Here is a 25113-nt window from a genome sequence, read left to right on the forward strand (position 1 = left end):
CTGTTTCTGTGCTGGCATGCAGTCTGGTCTGTTTGAACCCTGCACCTCTAACACGGCCATCAGTGATGCTCCCTCATTGCTTTGTTCTAAAGTTTACTCTAAATCTGTAGACAGCAGGATGCCCTTAAGTCAGACAAGTCTTCAGTGGGTACAAGACCATAGAATACAAGTCCACATCTCAAGCAGTGTGCAAGGGTCCCAGATCTGGCATTCCCTGCTTGAGCAGCTGCACATCAGGGACTGACACTGTGGAGAAACCTATCCCTGTGGTCTCTTCTTTCCTTCTGCTGTCCGTTCTGGAGCATTTACACTCTGTTGGTTTATTCCTGATTTCCTACTTCTTGTCAGGGAATAGCTTTGCAGGGACGTGGTAGGGGATTCCTGTGCTCAGCAGCTAAGTATGGGTGACAGCGAAGAGCAGGACAGTCCTGTAGGGCACTTGCCTCTCATTCTCAGACATCTCTGCTATGGGCGTGATGCTCTGCATAGACGCTGTGCAATGAGCAGGAACAGAGGAAGCCGTCAGCGACCTGTCCACCACAATCATGACTCAGCCTCTGAGGCTGTCTGTACCTGAGCAGCTGTTTGCAGGGCCAGGAGACATCAGAGAAAAGGATCTGCAAAGCAGCACAACGTACAGTGAGGCAAAACCTGCTGTGTCCTGGGTCCACACAAGTTCTCACTGAAGGAGGCATCACTTCAAGAAAGGTGGATCAGCCAAGAGCTGAAAGGCACAAACGCACAAGGAGATTGAATCAGCTGCTCTGATAAAAGTCAGGCTGGACATTAGGAAGAGTTTCTTCTCAGAAAGAGTGGTGATGCATTGGCAGAGGCTGCACAGGGGATGATGGGGTCATCGTCCCTGGAGGTGTTCGAGGAACATGGAGATGTGGCACTGAGGGATGTGGTTAGAGGGCATGGTGGGGATGGGCTGATGGATGGACTTGGGGATCTGAGTGGTCTTTCCAACCTTAATGATGCTATGATTCTAAAAAGGAGAGAAAACAGGACTTTGTAAGATTTATAGCTGCCACTGATAATCTCCAGGATCATTTTGGGGATCTCCAGCCCTCAGTCTCCCTAGGAACCTACCATCAGCCCCAGCACTGCTGCTGCAGATGGGAGAGCCTCTGCTGCTCTGTGCCTGGCACCAGGTCTGTAAATCTCAGCATCCCCTCCCCAGCAGTACTTAAATCAACCCTAAATGAGCTCTTTTAAGAAAATGTAGGCAATCAGCGGTGAATTATCGTGAGGCACAAGAGCTTTCTTGAAAGCGATGAGCACTTATTGGTCATCTGGACCGCAGAAGGCACAGTTCTTTAAATCAAAGCCCACAGGTCAGCTGGAGCAATGCCTCTTTCTGTGCTTCCTTAAGCAGAATCTGCCCTGGTGGTTGTCAGCATCTTCCTCCCTCCCTCCCTCTGTTCCTTCAAACCATCCTCTTCAGCACGATTCCTGGTGTGTTCTTCCTTTTATCAAACTTGCTTTTACTAGCTGGTTGTTTTTTTTTTTTTCAACAAAATTCTCAGAAAACAGATTGTTTGGGACCTTTTCATTCACCTCCTTCTGTCTGAGGTTTTGGGAGATAGACAGATAGATGAATTAATGCTTTCATCTCCTTTGCCGGAACAAAAAAGGAAAAAATAGCATTCAAAAAGAAGGCTGTGCTGAGCTCCTGAGTCCAGAATTGGGACTTGAAAAAAATAAATATTGCTACACATCTTAAGATCAGTGACAAAATCCTGAAAGTAATCACGACCTGCAGAGCTCCCAGAGCTCTCCCTGCCTTAATGGCTTGGCTGAGTCTCAGGGGGACTCATTGCCTTCCCTCTCCTTCCCTGTACGAGTGAGGGGGACAATGGGATCAGAGCAGGCTATGTGTAACGAGGAAGCGATGCATTCATCATCAGCCTGATCGGCTAATTTCTGTGTTGTGCCATAGCAGTGACAGCACTGTAATCTCACTCAGGAAAATCATCACTGCGGATCGTATTCTGTCAAGGAAACCACAGGTAATGTTGTGACTTCGCTGTTTGATTTTCCCAGGTTTAAAAGCATGTCAGAGCTCCCCCTTATTTTGTACGCGATGTTAATGTCAAGGGAGTTGTAATGAAATGTCATTCCTCCCCAAAATATTTTTCCTGCGAGTGAGAGAGCTGCTTTGGTTTAAGGTGAATAAAGTGGAGCAAAAGCTGGAGTTCAGTACGGGAGAAGAGGCTGCGACAGCATTGGCAGCATGCAGTGATACAGCAGCTGCTTGGTTGAAAAGGGGAAAAGAATGGCAGGATTCTCCTCCACAGCCCTCAGATACATCTCTTTCTGATATCTTTTCAAGGAAGTGTTTATCAGTTGTTTCTCAGCATGAAGCCTGCCACATTTGGTGCCTGATTTTGAAGATGTTTCTCCAGCCCTAGTCACCCTAACAGCACCAAGTCCCTCCCCTGCAATGCGCTGAGCCTTGTGACCCCACTATAATAACAAGGGTAGAGGAGCTGTCCCTGCTGGTCAGGGCATGTGGTGCCCAAGTGCTGCAATCTGAGTGAATATGAAAAGTCTCAAAGCCAGCGAATCTCATAACTTCCCTCAGTTTGGAGTGAGAGAGTGTACTCCCATGGAGCAACGAACTGTAGGGCTGCAGCACCCAGTCTGCTGTTGGGTGCCCAAGGCAGCTTTGTGCAGGATGCTCCTCTCCCTACAACTCTGACTCCAAGTACAAATGTGAACTAGCTTCACTGCAGCTATGGGGTTGGGATACATCTGAACACGAGGCCACCAAGAAATAAGCTCCAAATAAGTCATGGAGGCTTCCAGGTGAAAAGTTTACCTACACTGCTGCCATCAGAGTGAGAGAGAGATTTAGGAGTCAAGACTGATGCAGAAAGCTCCTTGGTCCATGCTGCCCGGCTTTGGCTGGCCACCCCCAAATGGTGTGTTAAATGTGGAAGGGATGGGTTACTCTGCAGTTTCTCTTTCTAAACCTAGTGTAACCTCAGAGCAAGAACTGAAATAGGCCTCCTTCCTCCTCTGTCCTCCTCTTAGCTTCATGTCCTGCCCCACTCTTTGCAAGCTTTTGTTGTATATGTCATGGTAGACCCATAGTCAGCATGTTTCATCTTTCAGCTCTTCAGGATGCTCATGGGTTCCTCTTGAGTCCACTTGGATGTAGTTCTGATCTTGAGAGTTCAGGTTCTTGAAGCTGCGCCTCTTCCTCTGGAGTCTTCCCCAAACACTGAGTTGTCACATAGTGATGCACAAGTATAGCTGTAAGCTTGTGCATTTGCCAGAGAAGTGCATTTAGACACACTCAAGTTACACAGGGCACCAGACCTATGAGAAGACATGTGCCACGATGCTAATATGTCATCACCATCATTATGAATTAATACCACTGGCTTCTTTTGACAGAAACTGGTGATTTTTAACCTGCATGTGGGATTTGATGGCACAGAAGATATACATATATGCCTTGGACCAGCCCTGAGCAATTACTGAGGAATGTCTCCTCTCCCTTGGCTGATGTGTGGGACCACCACTTTGTTCTGGGATCCCACCAGTTTTCAGACCATGGTCAGGCTGGACAGTTTGAAAAACATTGTGTGACACCATGATGAGAGCTTCAGCTGGTAATCCTAAGAGAGAAGTTCTTGGCTGTTGAGAGATCACATTTTATGTGCAAGAGCTTTGCTTTCCACCTTTCCGCCTTTCTCTTTTCCTAGGATCTCTCTCATGCTCTGTCCTCTATTTGTATTGAAATTGTCTAAAAATATTTTGTACTACTTACATACAAGATAACTTCATTTCTTTTTTTTCTGCAATGGCAGAGAATCAGAGAATCACCAGGGTCGGAAAAGACCTCCAAGATCATCCAGTCCAACCATCCACCTACCACCAATATTTCCCCACTAAACCCTCAGTACCATACCTCAATGTTTCTTGAACACCTCCAGGGATGGTGACTCCGCCACCTCCCTGGGCAGCCCGTTCCAGTGCCTGACCACTCTTTCAGAGAAGAAATTTTTCCTAATATCCAACCTGGCATCTACTTTTGCTTGGAAAATATCCTCTTTGGCCACCCTCTCTAACTCAGTCTTTCCAGAGTCCAGTCTGGCACACCAGTGCTGTAAGAGTGACTAGCATGGCACTGTTGGTGTTGACTTGGTTATTTCCAGTTAGCCTGGATTTCCAGATCTGGTGTAAACTGTTCTCGTAGTCTACAGTTGTTTTCTCTTTCTAATGTCAGAGTCGCTGGAAGGGCCAAGTTCTAAAATGTCAGAATATTTGTTCTTTCTTTTGGGGATAACAGGTCAGTGACTTCATCAGGTGTTCAACTCAAACTATTTCACTTAAAGGTTGGTCCTTCTCAGTGTTATGTTGATGTACTCATTAATTCATAGTTCATGCAAATATGATTTGAAATGTTCGTGATTATCTTAGACAAAGCTGCGATACTGTTCCCTTACTTTGCATATTATTTCAGACAGTCCACAAAGAAAAGGTGATTGATGGTAGTTTTACATCAGGGTCCAGCTGGCTGATCGTGAGAAGCGTGGGTGAGCAAATGCAGAAGAGACAGAAGTGATGATGTGCTCCTTTAGAGGATGTGTCACTGGTGGGACCTGCTGTTCCATCAAAGCCAATTCAGTACGTGCTTTGAAGTATCACACGCTACCCATGTCCACCATCACAGAACCAAATCAAAGACTTCTGGTCTATTCTTGTTATTCTGTAGGTTTCTTCTCTTGGGCTAAGTAGTTTATGCTCATAAACTACCCAACTAAGTCACAAGTTAAAATGCTGATTTTGTGCATCTTGTATTTCATTAGTTTCCTTCGCTGAACTCTTTGTTCCTAGATGTGATCTGATCAATGGTTATAGAACATATAAAGACAGGAGGGGTGTGTAGCTGGCATCTGTCTATTTATACACATTTATTTTTTTTTTAAAGTGCCATTTATCACCCATCTATTAATTTCTATGGATGGCCTTCAAGGCACCAAAGCTTACAAATATCTTAATAGAGACCTTAACTGCAAGTGTTTTTTGACTCTCTGTTTCTCTTTCTCATTTTGGATTTTCTCCTACATTTCTTGTCGATGTCTTTCAGCCATGGCTATCGCTTATATTTTTAAGACTATCAGGAATGGTTTCGTACCTCTAAGCACGTGGGACTCCTGGGATGCTGGAAGCTGTAGGTCTGATCCTCCTGACATTGATGAAATTATTTTGCCAACATTCGAGAAACTGCTTTGGTTGTGTGCATTCATTCCTGCATCAAACCAACATTTCTTTTATTAAGGAGTCTGTAGTGTTGTCTTACCTGTTACCAGTCGCTGTTTTAAACAGTCGGATTTCCACATTTGCCTTGAATTCTCCTTGTTCTTGGAAGATGTTCTCTTTAGAAATGATTTTAAGTGCACTTAGTCTCTCTCAAAGGGTTTTGTCTCACATTTGCTTCTCCTCTGGAGAGAAATTTCCTGTGTTTCATGGGATGTGACTTTCACTGCTGTTATTTCACAGAATTCTTGGACTGCAGCTGGTTCGCACCGGCAAATTGCAGTGAAGATCTGCCTTGTGCAGAGCAGAGCAGAGCCGGGGGGACCTTTATTGCAATCTGTCATGGAATGAGATTATTTTTACCTTGAAAAGGTGATATTTTGATGTCTCTTTTTTTCCCAAACACTTCTTTGGTCTTTGGAAAATCTCTTTTTGTGGAACACTAAGTATCCTTTCCTTCTCTCGCACAAGGACAACAAAAAGGAGCCCAAGGAAATTGACCACTGGCACTGTGTTGGCATGGGTGATGGTTTTAAACCCAGGTGCTCTATTCCAACTGGGGCCAGAAATTGAGCAGTGATTATTTTGTCTGAAAGTTTCTCGTTTTCTTTTGCCCAGCTCTTTGCAAGCAAACCTACCTAGGGTAGGTTTTTTAGGTAGCTCTGCCTTCCTGTGGGTGCCAACCTGATCACACTGGGTAGCCTGCCATTGCATAGCTCATTTCTGAGGTTCAAATTTGAAACAAAGAGGAGGAACAATATGATTCCTTCTGTGGTTTTTCCAAGTCTTGTTTTTCTGTGCCTTGTTGATGAGCCTTGCTCTAGTGCTGGTAGTCCTTCTTCCTTCTACCCAGTTAACTTACCATGCTACACTGCTTCCGACTGTGTTTTCCAGGGTTCTGTAGCCCTAAGGGCACACAGCTGCCGTGCACAGAGCTGGTCCTCCAAGGTCACGTGTGAATAGGGATTCTCCTTTTCTTGCCACTTCCATAACTTTTCTGGTGCTTTAGTTAAGCAAAAACATCGGACTCTAAGAACTGTTGGAACTGGGATCAATAATAACAACAGTATTCTTTCTGATAGTCTCTAGGAGCCCCACGCAGGAACTAACATTAGAGCACAAATTCATGTCCCAAGTAAACCACTTTCCCTTCTCTCATTATCAGCCATCATCTTGCAACTCCCCGGCAGTTCTTCAGATATCCTCTTTTATCTGCAGCCTTTCCCCTTTCTCTTAGATTACTTGGAAAGTAGATCATTTTCCCCAGAATTAGTTGCATCTATCTATCTTCTATCAATATACCATTTCTTCCGTGAATCCCCTATCATTTGTCTATCCCACTAATACTGAAAGCCTCTCCAGCTCAGCAGGGGCAAATTTAATTAACCTGCTATCTTCTCTCTCCCTCATCTAGATCATTCATGAAAGTGCCTAATGAGTCTGGGTCTAATTGTGGTCCCAATGGCCTAGCACAGTGCACATCCCCCTCTCAATACATCAAGGAGTAAATGTGAATCTGCAGTAAAGATCACATAGACAGTAGCAGACGTCATTTCTCCAATCCAGTATTAACTCCTGTTTAATGTACCATATCAGTAGTGAGTCAGCTGACGCTGTTTTACATCATAGAATCATAGAATGGCTTGGGTTGGAAGGGACCTCAAGGATCATCAAGCTCCAACCCCCTGCTGCAGGCAGGGCTGCCAACCTCCACATCTAATACCAGACCAGGCTGCCCAGGGCCCCATCCAACCTGGACTTGAACACCTCCAGGGATGGGGCATCCACAGCCTCTCTGGGCAGCCTGTTCCAGCACTGCACCACTCTCTTGGTAAAGAACTTCCCCCTGATATCCAACCTAAATCTTCCCTTCTTCAACTTAAAACCACTTCCCTTATATCATTCCTCTGCGTGCTTTGTCCAGCCAATGGGAGATGAAGGTATAGGTCTCTGCCTTGAGCTAGGCACTGTGGGGATGTGACAACCAGCTCCCTCAGCACACTGGGTTTGTGGATCAAACAGACGTCCACCAACAGGCACCCCCCAAGCCTCTCCCTGCTCCTTTGGCCAGCCAGTGCTGAAGTCCATTAACACCTGGAGATCGATGAGTGCAACCTCACGCTGGTAGGAGTGTATGTGCCATGAGCTGTGCAGACGAGGTAGATGAGTTTTGAGAACTACTTTGGCAATTACATTTGAGGGCTGAGAGACCTTGGGGAGGTTTGCCACTGCACCAGCTGCCCTAATTTCAGTGACCATCCGCTGCTGCTGTTTCACACACCTTACTGCTCTCCGGCCCACTGGAGAAGAGGGGATGCCGTGCAATGGAAACAGGCCAGGGTCCCAGAGGAGATGGTGAAGAGGACACTGAATGTGTTTGATTTCACTTCGTGCAGTAATTTTAAACAAACCAAGTCATCAGACTCTCCCCAACCCCCAACCCCGTCACAGGAAAGCCCAGAGGGACCTTCCAAATCTAGGATTAGCCTGTTCCCTCATAATAGCCTCTGGGCACCAGCAGCTAACATGAGGGCTAAGAGCCATGCGTCACCTTCAGCAGGATTTAAACACGTAAGAGGAGAGAAGAAAGAAATAGCTGCTGGATTTTAACATTATCAAATGTCAAGCCACACATTTGGGAATGGAAAAAACTTAAGGTGACCTCCAGACTGTGGGGAAAGGAACTGGAGTATTTTGATAATGAAGTGGATTTAGGGATTTGGAACGCGTTATCTTGAGGATGGAGGACACATGGTTGCTTCACCGAAGGATGCCAGCAGGACCCCAGGCACCATCCATCCTGGGAAGAATAGGCATCCTAAAGATACTTTACCAATGTATAAGCCCAGTGAAGCCACCAACAAAACCCATTTTTGGACTCTCAGATAAAGGTGGAGGTGAGAGGGATGTCACCTCAGATAACATCTTACAAAAAAAAATACCAAGGTAGATGTCAAGTATGGTGAGGGAGAAATGGGAGCACCTTCATTGTGAGTGGAGAGAAGTTTCCCAGAGGATGTATGTAGCAATGAGGAAGCCTTTCTGACTCCTCCTAATTGAGCAGAGATTGTCCCAGTTTGCTTAATTCTACCCCTCTGACATAAACCATAGGAGAAGGCAGAGGGTGCCCCAATTCCCCATGCAAGGCTGCAAGGGATTTGCTGAGCTGAGCATCTTGGAGTTTTGCTTTTGGGAGGCGGTGGTACTGCAAAGGTTTACATGCTGAGGCTGTTGCAAAGAGAGCTTGTTTTGAAGCGTGTTGTCTGGACAGTGCCTGGTGGAACCAGCAGGGATTGCTCCTCTTGTCCTTGCTGCTGTCAGAAACTGCACAAACTATTTCCCCAAAGGAAGGAGAGCTTGCTTCCAGTTTGGCAGGGATAAGAGAGCTGGGGGAATGAGGAGGCATGTTTTCCTGTCTTCAGATCTGCTCATCTCAAGCTCTGCTACTGTGACCACGTCTGTATGCACATGAGTGTGAGAGCACAAAAGTGGTGACTGAGAACTTATTAGTTTATTTTGTTTAATTATGAGACCAAGAGGGGCTCTGAAGAGGTTTTTCCAGGTTGTGAGATATGAGATATTCTACCTGTAAATTCCCTATCAGGTGCCATTTTGGTGCCTGATGTCATTGCTCTGACACTAGGCATATCCTGCAGGATTGAGTTTCCCAGTTATTTCGATTCCCTTTTCCCCTAAAATAGCAGTTGGTCCTTGGTCTCCCTCCCAGTGCTGAGGAATGTGAATTAAACAAATAAAGATGGCAAATGAAATGGAAAGGAAAAAAAAAAAAGTTCTCTTAATATCATGAAATATTAATAGCCACTTAATATTAGCAGAAATTAGCCCTGCTGTGCTAAAACTGCTCTGCATGGAGCTTCTGAACTGCAGGGTGTAAAGTCTGTGTCCCCCTGGAGATGTGCATGTCCTGGCTGTAGGTTGGAGATTGTCTTCAATAAGCTTCAGGGTTTGGATCTTTTAATTAAGCAATTTGCTTCAGGGGTTCAGGGGCTGAAGCAAAACATGTTTCTATCACCTCTTTCTCAGACAAGCATGGCCATGGGAAACCAGTGCCTTATGTGCCCACAGTGGGAAGCAAAGGCCATCGGTTTGGCAGAAGTCAGTGCGAAGGAAATGCTTTGTTTTCTCCAAAATGATGCTAAATGTTTAAGCAACGTGCCTGTGGGGGCTTGGCAATAGCACCTCTGGAGATGGATGTCCCCTTGAGGTGAGCCACCATCCATCAGGATTGGTTTATGGGAAGTAACAATAATCCAGCTATGGGCTGACCTGCAAGCCTCCCCCTGAGGACTGAGTGTGAGAGTGCTGTCAAAATTAGCTGACGTGGTCCTATTTCCAGTTTCTTAGGAATATCAGAAAACCAGGGAAGTCCCAGAGACCAAAGGCGTAGAAATACAATCACTTTCAACCAGCAGATTTCCCTGGAAATACTCTTAAACTTCACTGAGTTATTTTAATTTTTCTTATTCTTCTTCCCCTTCCCCCTTCCCCCCCAGGGAGATTGTTTTTAAACATATTGCTGTTGCTGTTATGTATTAATTATATTGCAACAATGCCAACAAGCCCCAGGCATGGACTAATGTCCTGGTGTACTACACGTGGCCAAGAAAAACAGTCTCTGCTCATGCATCTGGATTTTCATCATACATTTAGTCTTAATGTCAGGCACTTGTTCACTTGCTCAAAAATACGCTATCGAATCAATGGACAGTTATTAAATGTATTAAGAAACAGGCAGCTGAAAGCTCTCAAAATGCAATTGTTCTAGGAGAATCATTGACAAACAGGCTGCTTACACGGTAGCTCTGGAGGCTTCTGCTTTCACCCCCGGTGTATTTCACTATTTTCATGAATGATCTAGAAAATAGATATAAATTAGTTGCCTGTAAAGTTTGCAGCTGACTCAAATTTCGCCGTGATAAATAATGATGAAGGCAAGCCTCTAATGCAGAGCGATTGCAGTTGCTTGGTAGACCGGCAACGGTGGAACACCATGAATTTTAATACGGAGAAATGCTTGGTCATCCATCTCTGAGCACAGAATGTAGGGCACTCCGTCAGGCTGGGAGACTGCCTGCTTCAGGGCAGCGGTTCTACAATTGATTTAAGGGCCATATTGGAAAACAGGTGATTATGAACATTTAATGCCCTGTAGTGGCAAAATGGATGAACGTGATTTCTGGGTGAAGAGGGGAAGCTGAAGACAGGATGGGGAGTTTTTATCCACCCTGATTAAAAAGCCGGAATGTGCTGTCATCTACTGTAGCTGCAATGAAAGCTAATGGCTGAACTGAGAGCTTTTGACGTGGAAATCTGGTGCAAATCCCTACTGTTCTATGACGGGGTCTTTGAACTTGGGGTGGATGGCTGCTGTAGGAAATGTGGGCAGCTCAGCGAGGGGCTGGTGGCAGGAGCTGCTGCCTCCGGTGAGGCTCAAGGCTGCGGGCTGGGATCCTTCCCCCATTGTTCGCTCCCTGATTTCCCTGCAAACAGGAAGGTGTATCATTAGCATCCCGTTGTACTCCTGTTGAGCTCGGCTTCACAGAGCCTGCACATCTCAGGGAAACATGTTTATAGAGTTGTGGGTGTCGCGTTTCTTATCTGGTGAGAGTAGATGAGAGAGCTGCAGAAAAGCAGGCAAGCATGTCTAATACTGCAACTGCAAAGGAGACAAAGCCAACACCTGATAAAGACAGCGGCGGTTGAATTTGCACACTTATTAAAAATCAATCCTAGCTTTTATTTGGGAATGAAAAAATGAGCCATGTGAATATGCTGCATGCCGGGAAACAGCAGGGAGGGATGCAGAGAGAGACAAGGGAAAGGAGGAAGGCAACATCTAGCCTGGCCTGGTGTCCCTGTGTGTGGATGGAGGACCAAGTGACCAAGGGACACCAAGAAATGGCCTCTGTTTCCATTATGGAGTTTTCTCTAAGGCAGACCTTCTATGTAATTGCACAGCTCTGGTGCTCTGCCATCCAAAGGGATGACTTAGTAATGCATTGGCACAGGTTGCCCAGGGAGGTGGTGGAGTCACTGTTCCTGGAGGTGCTCAAAAAAGGGGCAGAGTTGCATTGAGTGACATGGTCTAGAGCGGTCACGGGCATGGGTTGGTGTTGGGTTGGATGAACTTAATGACCTTTCCAACCGTAATGATACTGTGATTGCTGGGGTGGAGTGCTCTGGTTCTCCAGGCTCAGAGAGGAACACATTGAGTTGTGAGCAGGGTAGAGAAATAGGATCCTCACCACCCGCAAGTTGCCTCTCTCATGTTTTCATTTCTAGCTGCTCTTTGAAAAAGTTATGGTGTTGAAAGTTGAAATTAAAATGCCCTTCTTCTCTCCATCCCACATTTGCTCCTGAGCTGCAAAGGTTTTCTGCCTCCATGCTGACAACAGAACTGAGATCATGGGCTATTTTCAGATTATATGGAGCAACATTTCCTCCCCATCTTTCCTAGACTTCCTTCCCTCATTCCACATTATCTGCAGATGCTAGGTCTTCAGCAAGAGCTGACATAAGTGTTAGTTTAGAAGAAAACCGAGAAAAATACTGCCTAGTGCAATGGGGCACTTCCAGTGCTGAAGGTGTGGGGGTGGGATGCGCAGCTGCCAGGTGGGGTGCAGTCCCAGATGGCTGGGGGAGAGCAGGTGTAAATGCCATCTGGAGCTTTACCTCCCCTGTTCTGAGTCACCCTCACAGTGCTGCGCTTGGATGTGCAGGAAATTCTGCTGCTGAGTGACAATATTTTGAAGCATTTCTGGTACACTTTGGGCTCCATGGGAGATTTAAGTCATCTCAGGAACTAGAGTTTTTTTTCTTTTGAACACCTGTTTGTCCCTGATTTTTGACAAATATGACATAGATAATACCAAATCCTGTAGTCGTGATTCACAGGGCATGTTTTCTCACTTCGCTCCTCACGGTGTGAGGATTGCGGGATTGTGATGCCATAAATGATCCTGTTCATGCAGCATGCTGGATGTGTCCCTTCCATACTTTTTCCCTTTTTCCCTTTCCCCTTTCCCCTTTCTCCTTTCCCCTCTCCCCTTTCTCCTTCCTCCTTTCTCCTTTCTTCTTCCCCCTTCCCCTTTTTTCTTTCCCATTTTCCTTACCTTTCCTTCTTCCTCTTCCCTTTCCTCCTTTCCCTTTCTCCTTTTCTCTTTCCTCTTTCCTCTTTCCCTTTTCCCCTTTCTTCTTTCCCCTTTTCCTTACCTTTCTCCCTTTCCCTTCCCCATCCCTTTCCCCTTCTCATTCCCATCGCCTTACCTCTTCTCCTTCCTATTTATTTCTCCCATGAACATCCTGTCTGCTCCAAATGCTCTTTGCAGTCTGTGTGCTCTCATCTAAGAGATAAACCCCATACTAAAGATATGAAGGAAGTTAACTCTTCTTGTGTAAACCATTTTGAGGAGTGGGGCGATGCCAGTGCTTAAAACCAACGCACATTTTAAGGCTTGGGTACAACTGTGAGCTATGATAATATTTCTGCTTGAGGGAAAGTGGATATTTGGGCACGGGATTTGTTGCAGCAAGGGGTTTCATGGTAAAACACACAGCCACAGAGTAGATGGCAGATGCAATTCAGCATTTATAAATACAAAGTAATGTACACTGGCAAACAGCCCAGACCCTTACCTAAACAAACCCAGTGATGGGCTCTGAATGAGCTATTGCCACTCAGCAAAGTGATCTTGGGGATTTTGCGGAGGGCTTTCTGAAAACCTCAGCCTGATGCTGAACGATGGCTTAAATGGCCGTCAGGGCTCAGGAGCTGCAGGGGACAGAGCAGGACAGCTAAACCTCCGTAGAAGTCCTTGGTGAGATTGCACCCTGAGTCCTCCTCCCACATATGGTGGTGAAGAGGACCTGGAAAAGATGTAGAGGAATGGAACAACCATGTCTGGAGTGGTATACATACGACGACCTGAGAGAGCAGAAAGGTTTCCTAGGCTGTTAAAGGGGAGCGAATGCTCTGGCTCAGGCCCTGGGCCACTGTTTCCCGTGAAAACAGGGTTTCCCACACCATTTTGTATTGCCTTTCCTTCTGCTTCAGCTCCTGACCACTGCCTCAGACCGGCCCAAATGGGGTACAGCTCTTCTCATGTTCCTGTGTTAGAACGAACAGTGCTTTTCTCTTTCTTATTCCCTGCCCTTGCAGGGAATTACTAGGCTATAATAATTGGTACAAGTGTTATTGTTCTATGGGGACCTAATGACTCCTGCATTTAAATCCCCTGATATTTTCCCCTATAAAGGATTCTCGTGACCTTTTCTTTGTGCATCTTTCACACCTCCATGGCTTGCAGCAAATCTTTGAAATTCAGCAGGAGGAAAACCCTCCGGCTAAGAGGAGAAGCTTCATGAAATTCGTATTCAGATTGGCTGAAGTATAACCTGTTAAATATCACCTTTTCCTTCCTCTCCCCGATGTTGCTGAGAGAAACGCTGGCAAACCACCAAAAAATGAAGAACCCTGCCCCAGTGTCATTAGCCTGAGCTGGTGCTGCTGCCAAAATGCTGGGAGCACTGGAGAGCCCCTGGCAGAGATGTGGAGCATTGGAGGCAGCCAGGAGCTGCTTTGGCATCTGCCCTATGAGCGCGTGGAGCTGCCCCAGTTAAGGTTCGTGCTGCACGCAGCTCACGTAACAAATCTTGCAGTTCAACCCTAAGCAGTGCTGAAGAATCAGCATTCAGACCCCCCTGGAGATTGGTGAGGAAGGAGTCGAAGAATTGCACATGATATATCTTGCTTTAAGTTCAAAAATCACATTAAGGGAGCATGATTTAGGTGGAAAAGATGAACACCTGGAAGCCAGGAAATGACACATCTATTGCCTGGATGCATTACGGAATTGACCTTTCATTTCTGACCGCATATTGCGTTCTTTCTGCTCAAATCATTCAGGTTGGGGACTGGATATATACTAAAGAGGAGAACTGAAGTTGCACTGACAAAGGGAATGAAGGGCAGCACAGTCCCAAAAGTTCGTGGATCTGCATGCAGTCCCAGAGCATGTGGGAGCACAGGCTGTAGTAGTTAGGGGTGGGATGCTGGTGCCTGTACATTGCCATTGATGACACACTGCAGCTGCTGAGCGTCGGTCTCCCAGAGGAGCGCTCACATTGGCACCTTGTACCCTCAAGAGCGTCTACGAGGGAATTAGCCAGCTATTTTTAGACAGCTGTGATTCAGCAGCGGAAAAAGATTTATGTCTTTGCTGTGAGCTGGGATGCTGAACTCCAGCAACAGCCCGTGGAAATTGAGCACGCCTGGTCAGTTGAGCCTGCAGAGAAATGGAGCCCTTTGTGACAGACATGGAGCTCGAGTGACCCCGTGGAGGGTTTGCCTCCGCAGGGCCTGACAGCCTGACATCCCCATGGAGCTGCAGATGTACCACAGGATGTGCATCAGCCCTAAAATCTCCTGCTGCAGCTGTCTGCCAGGAGTCTGCCTGAGGGTGCTTGCCAGATGGGAGCTGCTCAGCCAGTGCTGCTCCAAGCCCTTGGTTTCCCAGAGCTGTTACTCACCCAGGTGCTTAAGTGCTGACACCTATCTCTCCTCCTTCTCACCCAAAAGCCACCGAGCTGCACCATCACAAAGGTTATGAACCTGTTATCCTCTGCAGCAGAGGGACGAGGCAGCAGAAGAGAGGGAAACTGCAGCCTGGGGTTATACTCATCCAAACCAATTTTCCTTCCTCATTCAATTCTTAATTCACTTCCAGCTTGAGATGCACGTAAGTGCTGCCCTCCTCCTTTTGATGCACCTGTTCATCCAAAGTTCAACAAGTCCAAGTGCCAGGTCCTGCACTTTGGCCACAACAACCTCAGGCAACACTACAGGCTTCGGGTAGAGTGGCTGGAAGACTGTGTGGAAGAAATGGATCTGGGGGTGTTGGTGTACGCTTGATAAACATGAGCCAGCAGTGTGCCCAGGTGGCCAAGAAAGCCAATGGCATCCTGGCTTGTATCAGAAATAGTGAGGCCAGTGGAACAGGAGGTGATTGTCCCCCTGTACTCAGCTCTGGTGAGGCTGCACCTCAAGTGCTGTGTTCATTGTTGGGCCCCTCACTTCAAGAAAGACATCGAGGCCCTTGTCTCCCTCATGCCTACCCTCCTCCCCTGTTTCCCCACTGGCTGGGTGCTCCAGGTTCACAATCTTACCGAAGGTTTACATTTGTTCATTACGTTCTGGCACTTGCTAACATATGTGCTGTCTTGTGCGGGTCAGTCGCCATCCTGCTGTTTCTAGGATGTCTCCGTACTCTTCTTATCGCATTGATATGGTGATTTTCACCAAAGCTTCTCCCATTCTGTCCAAAGGACGCTCCCTTTGTTGCACAAAGAGCACGGAGGGGGGGTGCCAGGCCTTCCCAGTGCCTCCTTAGGCACTTCCTTGGGTATGTCATGACTTGTTTTCTGGTTCAATCAATCTCGTGCAGGGTATTCTTGCAATGTGTATGACAAAGTATTACATGCCGGCTAAACATGAATTGTTGCTAGCTATACATGTATATTGCCAATTTTTTTTTGCAGTCTTTATTTCTATAAATTACTCCATTTATTTAATCTCTGCGATGCTAGATGGCTATGAAACAAAATTCTTAGATTGTTCTTATGCAGAAACAACATTCCATTCCCACAAGTCTGGAGAAGAGGAGGTTCAGGGGAGACTTTATCACTCCTTGAAGGGAGGTGGTGGTGAGGTGGGGGTTGGCCTCTGCTCCCATGTAACTAGCGATAGGACTAGAGGGAATGGTGTTAAGTTGCACCAGAGGAGATTCGGGTTGGATATTAGGAAAAATTTCTTCTTTGAAAGAGTGGTGAGGTGCTGGAATGGGCTGCCCAGAGAGGTGGTGGAGTCGTCATCCCTGGAGGTGTTCAAGAAATGTGGAGTTCTGGTACTAAGGAACGTGGTTTAGTGGGCAGCATTGGTGGTAGGTGGACGGTTGGACTGGATGATCTTGGAGGTCTTTTCCAACGTTGGTGATTCTATGATTCTGTGATTCTGTGCACACACAGGCACACAGACCCACCTTTGGCCACAGGACAAAGCAGAAGACACTGAAGCTGCTTTGCAGAGTTATCTTTCAGAGAGGTGCCGAATTTCAAACAATAGCAGTTCAGAATAGGGAATTAAGCAGCTATGGTGTTTCTGTGCTATAAACAAAGGGAAAATGCTGTGTGCATCAGCAAAAGGCTTTGTATTGTAAAGCACTCCCTTTATGCCCAACCAGGAGAGAATTCAAATGATTATTGACCCTCCACTGTAGGAAAGCCGCATTATAATATCTCCAAATCAATAGAGACAAGTGCAGAGCGACAGAGAAAGGCCACGGCTCTGCAAACTGCAGAAAATTGCATTTTGCTTTGGCCTCTTAAAAAGTTTGCAAAGCATCTATTAGAGGCCCCCAGAGCCTTTTCTTTCTAATTGCCGTGTTTGACAATGCAGTCGCACAGGGGACTAGCGGAAAGACAGATAATGGACCCACTTTAATTGCTTCCCAGTTCCATGAGTCATAACACTTCTGAGATGGCAAAGGGGAAACGTGGCAGTTTGACTGAAGGAGGATCCTGGCTTTTAAGAAAGCTCTGGAGGAACAAATGCTAAACTCAAAGCCAAACTCTTGGAGAGACTGAAGGTTCCAGGTGCTGGATTTTCTTTCATCTTCTGCTTTTTGACTGGGACTATTCAATTAAGTTTTAATCATGTTCGGTAGGGGTAGGTAGGAATGGCTTTTCATCTAAGGGGTGAGGGAAAGGGGTTAAGGGCAAGGTGGGCGGGGGGCCGTGGAGGTCCTTGTTTTTTTCAGCCCAGAGCAGAGGGAGTGGAGGATCAGCACTGAGCTCTGCTCTCTAGTGACAGCAACAGGGCCCGAGGGAATGGCATGGAGCTGTGTCAGGTGAGGTTAGGGAAAGGTGCTGCCCCAGAGGGTGGTGGGCATGGCACAGCTCCCCAGGGCTGCGAGCACGGCCCCAAGCTTCCAGAGCTCAGGGAGTGGTGGGACACCACTCTCAGCCATAGGGATTGGGTTTGGGTCATGCTGTATGGGGCCAGAGGTTGGACTCCAGGATGCCTGTGGGTCCCTTCCAACTCAGGATATGCCGCGATTCCGTGACTTGTGTTATGGCTTTGGGCCCCAGAACGGGGACATGTTTCCATCAAATGGACTCAGGCTCCAGCTGTGCTACAGCTGGCCTATTTCAGTCTTATTCTGTGCAGTTGCTTTATCATGCAGCAATGCCAAGTGGTAGGAACCTTCCTGTGCCACGATCCTGGCTTGTGCTCATCCCTAAAGTTGTCACTTGGCACCTGGGCTGACAGAGCCAGGTAGCGTTTGCCTGGGGTTACACAGATGGAGCTATCCTGCTGCAAGTTCTGGGTGCCCCATAGCACTTGGTGGGTTCTACAGCTGGTACACACCAGGCACAAGCTTGTTCAACTCTGAACACCAGTGGTAGAGAAGCTCCTCAGAGGAGCAAGGGCAGGCCAAGGCACAATCTCTGTCACAGGACTGGGAAGAAGGGGGCTGCAGCATCAGTGTGACTCCCCAAGGCTGCCTGAGGACTGCATCCACCCCTTTGCTTTCTCCAAGCCCTGCACTGGCCAGACACTGGTGCCTGCTGGGTGCTGAGCTTTGGTACAGCCCAGCCAGGACTGAGCTGCGCAGTGGGAGGAAGACAGGAGAAAAGCTTTGGGGGATGATTGACAGCGAGAGTCTCTGATGGAGGGAGCTGATCCGAGCAGCTCATGAACACCAAGTCCCTAATTAAAGCGCACAGGGTAGCCCTGCCTGTAATTAATTTCCCTATGCTGCTCCACTGGCAGCCGACTATCGGTGCCACTGACTCACAGCGCCTGGCAGCTGCAGGAGCAGCAGCAATGGGAGAGGAAAGGAGTGGAGAATGATTTGCTCCTACCTTCAGCTCCTTTGTGCTGGGAGAAACTGTAGCATGTCTTGAGTGACTGCAGCAAGAGGAGAGCCCCGTTGTCCGGAGGGGTTAGCACAGGGCAGGGTGGTATTCATATGCATGGCTTGTTTTCTGTTGGCTGCTTCATGTTCTCTCTTTCTCTCTCCATGTATACATATATTTATTATGCGCTTGCCTCCCCTGTCTGGGGCTGGAACAGAAGTGTTGTCATTGTGATTCCTCTCCCACGGGACCAGTGCTTTGCATTCATTCCGCTGTGAACGCAGCACACTTCTATAAGGTGTGGGGGATGCATCTGGGTCACGGCTGGATATTCCCTGAGGAGGCTGCAGCCCCGGTGCTATTACAGGATGGGAATTGCTGGGGACTCTGCAGCAATGCCCGCAGTTCAGAATTGGTTCTGCTGGAGCATGTGGTGTGGCTGCTGTACCACCCGTCACCCCAGCACCTGGATCATGGAAGAGGCTCCAGAAATGCTTATTCCTCTGCTACAACCTTTCATTAACAGCTGGAGAAGAATTGGGCTGGTCAGAGGGATGCTGGCATTGTTTTAATTTCCCAGGAGGCTCCTCTTGGTGTGACATGTCTACAGCAGGGGATTTCAGTTGTCTCGTGTTACTTTGCTCCCTACAATGGGACGTGATATGTCAAAACATGACAAGCCAGCCAGAATGTGTCATAATACTGCACTCAACACATTGCCTTCCAGGGATGCTCAGCAGCTAATAATACCAGGCTCAAATTATCTCTGCATGCTGAGCTGTTATTTTTCTTCCATGTTAACTGTGATGTATGGGAGTCTCCTGTCTATATTGGACTGTTGAATCAGCACAGATTGATTAGCTGCACGTGGTGAATTATTTTGACTAGGCAGAAACTCAGGCCTAGGATCCCAGGCTTTCATGACAAAAGAAGCGACTACCATCCTGGCTTCTCTCATAGCTCTTTTCCCTCTTATTCCTGACTTTGTGAACTCTGGTATTCTACCTTAAAGTGTAATGAGGCATCAGGATGCCTGAAAAACATGTGCAGCCTTTCAAGGAAGAGAAAGCCTCCCACAGCTGCGGTGTGTGCCTGCGCTGGGACTCCCCAGTGAGGGGGAGGAGTGCATCCCTTTGCCAGAGGTGCCGTGATGAGCTCGGAAGGAGGCACACGTGTTCCTGCTTGCACGTGGTATTGCACAAGTGGAGCTTCCCACTGCTATGGTTGCTGCCTGTTCATTTTAGCTTCAGCATGTGGTTCAGAGAAAGCAATCTAGTTACGTGCTTTTAATTGCTGGTAAAGTATTGCTGAAACTGCCCCTGTTCACAGTGACTCTTTCCCAGGTCCCCTTTCAGATGCTGGTGTTAGCTGCACGGCTTCTGCGCATCTCTGCCCATCTTCCAGGCCCCTCCCAAGCACAATGAATCAAAAGACAAAATACTTCATTGTGATTCAAAGGCCCACACAGCCCAGCTCCTGGGAAAAAATGTTGTTTTCAAGGGCTCTTCAACCCCAGTGGGCTGCCTGCATTCTTGGGATGTGGAAACCTACTTCTGTCTTGCAAGCTTTGAGGAATCTCTGAATCAAGGCTTGCATAGGATTTCTTCCAGGAAGAGCATTGCCCTCTGGACAACACGCTCTTTTCACCTCTTCATTAATGCCAAAGTTTCAGAGGGGAGGTAAGAGAGAGGAAGGGAAGCATGGGTGTGTGGTGCAAAGGTCTGACTGGTTCTGAAGGAGAAGGAAAGGGCGCTCTTGGCTCTTAGGCTTCCGCAGGCAGTTCTGAACTGTAAGTTATTCTGGGAATCCCCTGAAGTGATGTCTTGCGGAAAGTCTGGATCAATCAGAAATTGTTCACGGAAAGTCACAAAAATCTTACATGTTGAGTGCAGGAAAGCCAGGAGATAGCAGCACTAGATGGGACGCAGAGTGGCGTAGTGTAACCCTGAAGGTGCAGGCATCTGCCGTGGCTGGGCAGGTGCTTTCCCACAGGCTGAATTGTCCTAAATGTTCCTGTGACAGACAAATAGCCCCAAGGAGACAGCTGCTTTCCTCAGAGGTAAGCACCTTGCAACCAAGTTTATGTTAGCTGTGTTTCCAGGACCGACGGTGCAAATACATAGTGAAGATTGCTTGTTTCTCAGACCAAAGTCAGATGCCTCCCAGATGTGAAAGGCTGAGGAGGTGCTCAGGATTTCTCACTGCGAGTGCGTGTTGCTTTTAACTGTTGCGCTGAGTGGTAGAACATTTTTAGTTCTTCATTTTAGTTGTTTGGCTCCCCTGGCATGTGTTGTTTGTGGTTAATGGCAACACACTGAGAAGGGTGATGTTCAGACTCGTCTGTTAGTTACAGAGAAAAGCACTCTCCTGTGACCCTGGCTAATTTTCATACTATTTCTGTTGTCCTTTAGGAAGCAAACTGCTGATTTTGGTGCTTTGCTTGAACATCCAGTCAGAAGTGGAGTCTTGCCCTGGAGCGTGTGTGTGCTACAGTGAGCCGAAGATTACAATAAGTTGTCAGCAGCAGGGACTGACAGCAATCCCCACGGAGATACCCATCCAGAGCCAGCGCATCTTCTTGCACAACAACAAGATAACCCTTGTGAGGTCCACCAGCTTCACGTCTTGTCGCAACATGACAATTCTTTGGATCCACTCCAACAACATCAGCCTCATTGAGCCTGGAGCCTTCTATGGACTCAACAAACTGGAGGAGTTGGATCTCAGTGACAACACGAACCTGAAGTCTATCAATCCTGTCACTTTCCGCGGTCTTGTTCACCTCCACACCTTACATCTGGATCGTTGTGGGCTCATGGAGCTCTCCACGGGGCTTTTTCGAGGGTTGTTTTCCTTGCAGTATCTCTACCTTCAGGATAATAATCTGCAGAACCTGCTGGATGACACCTTCATAGATCTGGCGAACCTCACCTACCTGTTTTTGCACGGTAACAAAATCAAGATCTTGTCAGAGAACGTCTTTCGCGGGTTAATCAACCTCGACCGGCTGCTTCTGCACCAGAACAGAGTCAGCCTGGTTCACCGCCGGTCTTTTCACGACCTTGGGAAAGTGATGACCTTGTATCTGTTTAACAACAACCTGACCGTGCTCACAGGGGAAACCATGGCACCCCTGGTGTCCCTCCAGTATCTGCGCTTAAATGGCAACCAGTGGATCTGTGACTGCCAGGCTCGGTCTCTCTGGAATTGGTTTAAGCAGTTTAAAGGATCGTCTTCAGAGCTGGAGTGCCACCTTCCCCCCCACTTGGCAGGGAGAGACCTCAAAAGGCTGCAGAGCTCTGACTTGGAAGGATGCATCGACTCTTTCAATCAGATTCGAACGAGCGTTTTTAGCACTAAGACCAGATCTGGTAAACTGGCCACCGGGAGTCCCCCTCTCAGCTCCCACGACGGCTCCATGAAGTGCTGCCAGCCAGAAATGGATAAATCTTTTATATATGAAGCTAAAGGCAAGGCAGGCCCTTCTTCCCACAGCAGCCGGCCGTCCTCCAACAACCCTCTCAAGGACAAGGAGAACATGTCCAAAACCAAGTACGTTGAGACGGACCCTTCCAAAAATGGCAGCAACAAGCAGATAAACGATTCCCCTTTTGGGACCTTCCCCAGCATTGTAGACCCTCCATTGACCAAGTTGAGACCAGAGTTTCTAGAGCCTATTGAACCTTCCACAGTCCCAACCAAAAAGAGGCAGGGCTGCTCTAAAAAGAACAAATCAAAGGCCCAGTGCCGCCTCACCCAGCAAGGAAACAGCTCCACGTTACAGCTCAGCCTAAGCCTTTTGATCCCCCCCTTGGTGTGGAGCTTACTGTTACTCTGCTAAAATTAACTCTTTTCCTGGGTTGATGACACTTTAATACTAGACTTTTGCTGACCTCCATAAATGTTGCAAACGAAAGCAAACTACCATCCACCCTGAGAAAGCTTTGTTACACAAAAGTTAACTGGATGCCTTTATATAAAAACAAAACAAAACAAAAAAATACAAAACAAAAGCAAACAAACAAAAAGACAGACACCAAGATGTACATAATTTATTTGTCCTGAAACCTGTGAATTATACCTTTGGTCTTCGGAACTGCACTTGCTCACAAAGCAGGTTTTGCTACAGCAGATGAGAAAGAAATATGGTTTATTTACGGAAAAAAAAAAAAAAAAAAGTGTAAGAAATGGTCTGAAAAGAATGTCTGAAATCTGTTTGTAACTTGACATCACACTGAACAATATTGCAGGTTCCCATTTGCAGAGGTAATGAATTTGATGCTGTTTTAATCCTATGTTTATGAATATTGCAGTTTTTTCCGTATTCATTCCATCACACCATGTTTACGGGCAGCATTTGTTAAAGAATGCTGCCTTTTCCTTCACAAGATTGCAGTATATATAGATATGCATTTTATTTTACTTGTGTACAAGTATAAAAAAAAATATAAAATAAAGATTTCTTTTTCCTAAGTGGCTGTCATCTGCAAGGGACAAAGCATGCTAACCGGCTAAAAAGCTGAAAAATTAAAAGGGTGTTGAGTAATACCCGGTCTGAAGGCTAGCTCAGCATTTAACATGACAGTAATAAATAAGACATACTCGGCACAGTTATGCAAGCTTTAATTGGTGCCAACAAAGAGGTTGTTTGCACAAAACACTCTCTCCTGATGCTCCTGCTTCCCATCAAGCTGTCCCACATGCTCCCCCAACACCGTTCATGTTTCAGGATGCTCGGAATAGCAGGACATTTTAGCTGGAGCTGAGGACTCCATGTTGGAGTCGAATAACCCCATGTTGGCGAATAACCCCAAGAAGTCAGGTAGGGCTGACTATTGATGTCTATGCATGCAAGACCGGTCTGTCACAGGCAGCTGGCATGCAGTGCTAAGTGGGAGGACCTCGTGCTCAGGCACTGACCAGAGAAGAGAAAAAGCGTTGTTCCAGGTGTACCCAAGGCCCTGGGAATATGTGCTAAAGGAATATTTGTGCTGGTGAGGCTGGTGCTTCCTGGGCACCAGTGAGGTTTGCAGCACTGGGATTGGTGCTCAGCTTTGCAGAAGAGCTATGCATGGAGGAGAGGAGGAGAGAAGGACAACAGCAGGGCCACAGCTTATTATGAACCTGACCCTAGGCATGATGGCTCGTGAGGAGGGGAAAGCAACCATGGGAAGGAGCAAGGCAGGGCGGCTGTGTGGCAGCATGGGTCTGGGATCCCTGTAGAGCTGCCTGCTGCCCTCCCAGCTCCATGGCCAACACAAGCACTGATTTCTGCAGCTGAGCCAGGCGGGTTTCTGTACAAATGCATTGTTTAGCCCAAAGGGTGAAGCAAGAATTCAGTGTCCTGTGCTGGGATTCACAAATGCCTTGATACTCTTGACATGGCCCTGACAATCCCTGTGCCTGCATGCAATGTCCAGTGTGTGTACACACAGGTGAGTGAGTAATCAGCTCTTTACTGGCTGCTTTCTGCCATGCTTGCTTGGATTTGTCCCCTTCATGCCAATGCTGAAGATATTCTGAGATATTGCATGCCTGAGGCAGGAGCTGTCCTAATGCACCTGAGAGCATCTTTATGAGTCTTGAGGGGGTCAACTCTACAGCTGAAGCTGACGTGCAGTAGCAGAGAACAGCTTAGCCTGGCTTGACTGCAGGATCAACACCACTTCAACGCCCGTAGGAAAGTCAGAAGAAGATTTGCTGGATGCTGTGCAGGATGCTCTAGAAACTTCTGTGTTTGGGCATAGCCTTGGGGTCTACCACGTGTCTCCTCAAAATGCTTGGGTGGATGCCTACAGCTCTCCGTGCACGAGGAAACCAGAGGAAGTGGGAAAAGACAGAATGAGCGTGAGCTGATAAAAGCAGTGGTGTGTTGTGGCATTTCCCCATGACAACTAAACTGGCCCTGAACAGAACTGAGATCTGGGCCTGTCTGTCTCCAAATTGGAATCACAGGTACTTTGGCTTTAATGCTTCCTGTGGTTAGCACAGAGCAGACAAGCGCATTACTGTCACTTACCCTGCATGGACTCCGAGTCGCTTTATGCCAACCCAGTGACACTCTTCTTGCTTTCTAGAGCTTGACTCTGCTGTGATTTCAGTGGCTCATAGGACTATACATTGGCCATAAGCCCAGAAGAATCCCTTGTGCTCATTTCCTAGATTTCCTGCTGTCCAGATGCCAATTTCTCTGTTTACAGGCATTAGAAAGCCATTTGAAAGACAGGCTATTGAAGGAGGGGGATGTGGTGGACAGCAGGAATAGCTGTGGGAAGTTAGAAGAGGCAGGCGGTGAGCTCTGACATAGGTGAGGGTAGGGAGGGCTCAAAGAGGGTAATTTCCCTTTTGCATTGTGCTTTCCTGATACAAGACTCCCAGATGTGCCTCGATCTGTTTTACACCCACATGTCACTCAGTTCAGGGGGATTTACACAGCTGGGCTCAGGGCCTTGTTGACTCTTCCCCATATCATGATGTTTGCTCTCCCTTTTCTTGCTGTGCAAGTCACAGTCAATTTCCTGCTCAAGTGCTTGATGCCATGAGTGAAATCAAGTAAACAAAATCACCTTTGAGGAGCAAGAAGCCAGACAGGCTCTGAGAGTGTCAGGGATGAAGTGTAGGCTGTCCTGGGAAGAGTGGGCTCCACATCACAGAGTGCAGAGCTGCACACCTTTGCACATAGTCATTGCCCTGCAGACCCTTGACAATGGCAGAGCCTGCTCTCGAAGATGCAGTAAAACCTCTGGCCTTCAGCAGAGCTGGACAGGCATTGCATTTAGGCTCACTTCTCATGCATTCAGCTGCATAGATCCACACTTACCCTTTGCCAACAGCTCCACATTTGTGCCGAAAGAAAAACCTTTTTTTCCAGGTTTTCAGGCCCATCTGTAAGCACTGCTGAGC

General features: G+C 47.3%; 1 protein-coding gene across 1 annotated transcript in view; it reads left to right on the plus strand.

Moving 5' to 3' along the window:
- RTN4R (reticulon 4 receptor) overlaps positions 1-22646 on the plus strand; it is a 68234-nt gene extending 45588 nt beyond the window's left edge. Inside the window, exon 2 of the mRNA XM_021413126.1 lies at positions 20622-22646. Coding sequence (XP_021268801.1) covers positions 20622-22051 — 1430 coding nt within the window. The 3' untranslated portion in view covers positions 22052-22646. The remainder of the gene's footprint in view (positions 1-20621) is intronic.

Source organism: Numida meleagris, chromosome 14 (assembly GCF_002078875.1).
Source record: "Numida meleagris isolate 19003 breed g44 Domestic line chromosome 14, NumMel1.0, whole genome shotgun sequence".
NCBI lineage: Eukaryota > Metazoa > Chordata > Aves > Galliformes > Numididae > Numida > Numida meleagris.